Source organism: Benincasa hispida, chromosome 11 (assembly GCF_009727055.1).
Source record: "Benincasa hispida cultivar B227 chromosome 11, ASM972705v1, whole genome shotgun sequence".
In the NCBI taxonomy this organism is placed as follows: domain Eukaryota; kingdom Viridiplantae; phylum Streptophyta; class Magnoliopsida; order Cucurbitales; family Cucurbitaceae; genus Benincasa; species Benincasa hispida.
Genome location: NC_052359.1, coordinates 46,148,486 through 46,154,470, shown reverse-complemented (window position 1 = coordinate 46,154,470; position 5,985 = coordinate 46,148,486). Strand labels below are relative to the sequence as shown.

At 35.1% G+C, this 5,985-nt stretch overlaps 1 protein-coding gene across 3 annotated transcripts; it reads left to right on the top strand.

Annotated features, from left to right (window-relative positions):
* Positions 1-358: 358 nt before the first annotated feature.
* Positions 359-5,985, top strand: LOC120089829 (mitogen-activated protein kinase kinase 3). 3 transcript variants are annotated; one of them, XM_039047234.1, is made up of 11 exons: positions 359-514; positions 680-794; positions 1,076-1,330; positions 1,843-2,061; positions 2,177-2,314; positions 2,427-2,594; positions 2,752-2,865; positions 3,760-3,867; positions 4,354-4,445; positions 5,208-5,594; positions 5,696-5,985. In XM_039047234.1, the coding sequence occupies exons 2-10, from the start codon at positions 693-695 to the stop codon at positions 5,566-5,568; spliced, it is 1,557 nt and encodes a 518-aa protein (XP_038903162.1). In that variant the 5' UTR covers positions 359-514; positions 680-692; the 3' UTR covers positions 5,569-5,594; positions 5,696-5,985. The 3 variants fall into 3 exon arrangements, with proteins under 3 accessions (XP_038903162.1, XP_038903163.1, XP_038903161.1); XM_039047235.1 differs by having other exon boundaries at positions 361-514; positions 675-794; XM_039047233.1 differs by having other exon boundaries at positions 392-514; positions 632-794.

The following is a 5,985-nucleotide window of genomic DNA, read 5'->3' as shown; positions in this document are numbered from 1 at the left end:
ATCCAATCAAGCAAAGTATAACTAAAACTACTTCTTTCAAATAGCATCACATTGAAAGAAAAATACTCAGGTGTTCTGTGTGCAACCTAGAGTGTTGTCAAGTAAATAATTGCCACATGATCATATTTTTTTTTTTTTTTTTCTCTCAAAAGAACGGCTTTTTTTAAATTTTTTTTCTATGTTAAAAAGGGGCGAATGAAAGAAAAACGACCGATTAGTCAAAGTCGTAAATCCCATATGAGAATCCACGTTCCGTCACCGTTAAGAAACGAGGATCGTAAAATTAGTGTTAGCTCCAACTCCACGACGTCGTTTTTCAAGTAACCAATAACGAAGCTTTTCAGACCGACATTGGCTTCATTCAACGTGGTAATATCTTATTGGCCAATGCCAAAGCAAACCAGCAACCCGAATTTCTCGATTCGGCGCGCAGTGGGGCATGCTCGAATCTTAGCCACCAAATTTTTCGGAGAAAAGCGATTTTGGGAATTTTGAAGAGGTTTTTCGATTGTGGGTAAGTGATTCGATCGCGTTTTTTTCGTTAATTTTACTGTTTTCAATTCTCATAGAATTGTCTGTTATGTTGTACATTCACTACATTGCTCGTTTTTGTTTAATCTCCTACATTCAGTCACTCTTGAGCTTGAAACCGTGTTGATCATACTGTGAAATAGTGTAGAAATTGTTCGAAAATGGCGGGTCTTGAGGAACTCAAGAAGAAACTTACTCCATTGTTTGATGCTGAAAAAGGGTTTTCTATGGACTTCCCTGTGGACCCTTCTGATTCTTATACGGTAACCTAATCACAATTTAAATTTTAGAAAGGGGGTTTTTTCCGATTGTGTGTAATTTGAATGGTTTTTCTTCCTAACTGTTAAGCATATGAATTAATTTTGAGTTGGGTGATTTAACAATAATATCATAGTAGCTCTTATGTTCAAACTCACATATTGTCTTTTTTTTTTTTTTTCTTTCCGATTAATATTGATAGTTTGCGTTAATTAAATGAATTGTTAATTAGTAGAAAAAAATTATTAACACTAATTGTTGAGAACTTTTCTTGTTGTTTCTGAAGTTTCCAGACAATGGGACTGTTAATTTGCTGAGCCGATCATATGGGGTTTACAATTTTAATGAGTTAGGGTTACAAAAATGCACGTCTTGGCTTGCCGATGATTTAGGAAGTAGTGAGAGGACATATCGATGTGCTTCCCGTGAAATGAGGATATTTGGAGCCATTGGTAGTGGTGCTAGCAGTGTTGTTCAGAGAGCTATCCACATTCCTGCTCATCGAATCATGGCATTAAAGAAGATTAATATCTTTGAGAAGGTTTGTGATTTGGCATTCTCACTGTATCTTTGCTTGTTGATGTTTTTTTAGCAATGACGTGTAATCATGATGTAATCTGATGTGTTGAATATGTCATCTTTGAGATGCAGAACATATTCTTGGTTAAAGAGAGAATGTCTGTGGTCCAGAAGGCAGCATAGTTGAAACTCATAATCTTACAAGGAATATATTTTATGATTGTCATGTGGGGCTACCCTATGTACCTTAATCAACATTTATGTTACAAAATTAGTAGGATGTTGATATTTTAAGCTACTTTAAAGATCATATGAGTATACAACATTACAACTTTCTGTTTGACTAACTATGCTAATCCATAGTGGATTTGGTTAAGCCAATTCATATGCTTAACTGTACGTCTTTGTTTAGTTTCCAGTGAATAGTATTGTAATCTAATCTTATAATGTAAACAAACCTCAAACAAATTGGCAGTCTTCCATATTAATCTTCTTTTTTTTTTTTTTATGTTTTTCAATTTTCTTGCATTTTAGGAGAAAAGACAGCAGCTCCTCACTGAGATAAGGACACTATGCGAAGCGCCCTGTTCTGAGGGTCTTGTGGAGTTTCATGGAGCATTTTATACCCCTGATTCTGGTCAAATAAGCATCGCTTTAGAGTACATGGATGGAGGGTCGTTGGCAGATGTCCTGCGTTTGAAAAAATGTATACCCGAGCCTGTCCTTTCGTCTATGTTTCAGAAACTTCTTCAAGTAAGATTTTCTTTTCCTTTTCTCATTTGTTATCTCCAAAATGCTGGGATATATTTCTCAATACTGTCATGCTTGTTCTATTAACTAATTGGTACCATTTCATTCTATTTTTAAGGGTCTAAGTTACCTGCATGGAGTGAGACATTTGGTTCACAGAGATATAAAGCCAGCTAATTTACTTGTAAATCTAAAGGGTGAAGCAAAGATTACGGATTTTGGCATAAGTGCCGGCTTAGAGAATTCAATGGCAATGGTTAGTTTTTTTAATAGTTAGCATTCTTACCATTTCCTTTGATGTTGTGGACCATTGAATTGAGGATGGCGGAGAGAAGTTTTTGTTAACTCGGTTTTGGATGTGATAACAGTGTGCTACTTTCGTTGGAACTGTCACATACATGTCACCAGAGAGAATTCGAAACGAGAGCTATTCTTATCCAGCTGACATTTGGAGCCTTGGGCTTGCACTCTTTGAGTGTGGTACTGGTGAATTTCCATATTCAGCTACTGAAGGTCTAGTGAACCTTATGTTGCAGGTATGAGCTAATGATCAAATGATATGCTACTTTTCCCTCTCAATGTGAATTACACTAACATTTACTTATTACATTTTTCCAAATGTTGGACCTTATCTGTTCGGTGTACTTTCATGACCAGATCAACTTTTAACTTATGTAATGTTGCATATGATAGATTTTGGATGACCCGTCTCCATCACCATCAAAACAGAAGTTTTCGCCAGAGTTTTGCTCGTTTGTCGATGCCTGCTTGCAGAAAGAAGCAGATGCTAGGCCAACAGCAGACCAGGTAAGTCTATGCAAATTAAAACTTAGGTCTTTTTAGTTGTTGATCATGCATGCATCAATGATGGTTTCCAGAGGAAAGTTCCTTGTTTGGAAGATTAAAATGTTGAGAAAATATTGAAACGATTAAATTACTCTATTATCGACTTAAGTTTTTGAGCTACTGGTAATTTAACATGATATGTGTGCAAAATACTGAGTTCAGACTCTTGCCATGTTAGTTCTTTCCCGATTATATTAATATTCATGTGATAATCTTCATGCTTAGAACCCATGTGAATTTTGGATTGGCCAAGTAGTTCTTTCCCGATCCGGGAGGCAAGTTAATAAAAACAAAAGGGAGATGTGGGTTATCTCAGTGTCCACATGCCTGAGATGAAAGGAAATAGTTTGGGTTAAAATCCTATGAGTTTTCTTACAGCTAAATGTTCTAAAGTTTAGTGGTTGTCATGTGAGATTAATCTAGGTGGACGCAAACTAGCTCGAATACTTATAGTAGAAAGGAATATAGTAGGCATGCTACTATTTGAGCTCGTGTTAGGAAAATTGTCCATGATCATAATATATTGAATAGATTAAATTGATACTGTTTTGACATGTACTCGCATTTGTTGGCAAACTAAATGTTGGTAAAAAAAATTTGGTAAAACCCCAGCTTGATCCAAGGCCGCTACAAGCTTAATTAATCTGGAGGTCCTTGAGAACTGTTTTACTAAGTTAGGCATTTATCAAGCAGCCGATGAAAAGTTGCGATTTTGGATTACTAAAATCATAATCAGAACCAGATTAAACTTTTTATAGATTTCTTTTATTGCTATTTAAAAACCTTTTATATCTTGAGGTAGGTGACACACTGATTCAAGATGGATAATGTTTGCATATACTTCTCTGATTGCAGCTGCTTTCCCACCCATTTATCAAAAAATATGAGGATGAACAAATAGACTTGGCAGCATTTGTCCAGAATGTGTTTGATCCAATACAGAGGATGAAGGACGTGGCAGATGTAAGTATATAATATTTTTATTCATAATCTATAACCATGAAACAATGTTTCCTTTACAAAATTATGTACATTATTCTAAGAGTCGGCCAGCGTACGGTCTGATTTCATAATATTTTTAAATCACTTAATACTTAAAAGAACTGTTAACCTATATACATCAAAGATTAAATATTAAACAGAAAATGAAATACCTGAGAATAACTAAATATGGTTTCCCATTTACTATTTTTCTATTCTGAAGACTTCTTAGCATTTATATATTATAGAAGTTTTTTCCAATCTAAAACAGAAAATAATTTTCATATGCAGTTTTTAAATAGTCCCATGGATTCTTCTAGTATGGATATCATGGAGCTGTGCTGGTGAAATAGTTAAATATATTCTTACGAGAATCTGAAGTCTTATGTCTTAAACACCAATGTTACTTTTGCTGGGTAAAAGTGGATGCTGACATTTTTTACTCTTGCTTTTTCTTTTTCTTACCAGATGTTGACAATTCATTATTACTTGCTTTTTGATGGATCTGATGAATTCTGGCACCATACAAAAGCTTTGTACCATGAAAGCTCAACTTTAAGGTAGTGTGTAGTTGGATTATGTTTTCCATCATTTTCTGGTTTTTTTTTTTTTTTTTTAATTAGAAGTAAAAATTTCATTGAGAACAATGAAACACATACAAAGGAAGGGGTGTACAAGAATAATAATAATCTCCAGAAGGTCCAACCTCAACTACAAAGGAGCGGATTTTATTCCAAAAGAAAGAGACCTAAATGATAATATTACCAAACTTCCCTATAAACTAAAGAGTTCTAACATATCCACTCCACTTCACAAGATGTCTCGTTACTTCTGAGAATTTTACATTTCTCCCAAGCCAAATACCACATAGAATTGACAAGAAAGAAAGAAGATCCCAAACGACCACGGAAAAGGGTTCCAAATCGAGTTAGCAAACTGAGTTTTAAAATACGAGATTTGTTTGTTAGAGACAGTTTGAATTCATCGATCCATCAACAAGTTTCGATTAGAAAGATCTTGATTTTTCTACATCGATTTAAAGAGTGTATGTTTGGGAGACAATAGATGCCTCATTGCCAAATCTAGGAGATAACTATGGTTTTCATTTAAGTTCTACGGATCATATGTTTTTGGTAAATATGAAACCGTAGGACTCTATGTTTCGTCAGCCGCCAACATTCTGATGCTCAACCCTAAAATTCTAGGAGGTTTCCCTCAAATTTCTCGAGTCCTTGCTAACAATGTTGCCTTTGGTTAAAATACATTTTATCTCTAGCTTTAAAGATGTTTTTACTAAAAATCCATACTTCTTTTATTTTCAGTTTTTCAGGGAAGCAATTTTCTGGTCCAGATGACATCTTTGCCAAACTATCAGATATTCGAAGTACATTAGCAGGAGACTGGCCTCTTGAAAAACTAGTTCACGTTGTTGAAAAACTCCAATGTCGAGCTCACGGTCGGGATGGAGTTGCCATAAGGGTGTCAGGATCCTTCATCCTCGGGAACCAGTTCCTCATATGTGGAGAGGGTGTACAAGTAGAGGGACTGCCAAATTTTAAGGATCTCTCCATTGACATGGAGAGTAAGAAAATGGGATCCTTCCGGGAGCAGTTCATCATCGAACCAAGCAACCTCATCGGTCGTTACTTCATAGCCAAACAAGAGCTTTATATAATTCAATAGAAAAATGCCACTGCTGTTTGATCCTGGTATGTTCAAGCCTATACATTCATTTCATTATGCTTTATGATTCTATCTTATAAACGTAAACCTTGTTGAGCTGTATATAATTTTATGCAATTCTTTGCAGTTTGTGCAACTTTTTGTGAATCTGCAACAAAATGGATCAACTCATCTGTAATTCCACCTAATTATGTGTCAAACCTACTCGATCGTCATAACTTAGAATGCGTCGCAACTATTTCTCACTCAAGATAAGTGAGAATATGATCTTAGTTCAAAGCATGGCTGCCTCGGAAAGGCTTTTGAGGCCTCATGAAATTAGTTAGAATATGATCTTAGTTACAAATGTATATTATATTTCATGCTCATTTGTCTATTTTGTGGTTTTTAATCTAATCTTCATCATTTCTATAGTTA

What these genes read in the sequence shown, in the direction of transcription:
- LOC120089829 (XM_039047234.1), top strand. Translation starts at nt 693, where the DNA reads ATGGCGGGTCTTGAGGAACTCAAGAAGAAACTTACTCCATTGTTTGAT. An exon ending in ACCCTTCTGATTCTTATACG is followed by an intron (nt 795 to 1,075) that starts GTAACCTAATCA and finishes TTGTTTCTGAAG; the next exon opens with TTTCCAGACAATGGGACTGT. An exon ending in CTAGGCCAACAGCAGACCAG is followed by an intron (nt 2,866 to 3,759) that starts GTAAGTCTATGC and finishes CTCTGATTGCAG; the next exon opens with CTGCTTTCCCACCCATTTAT.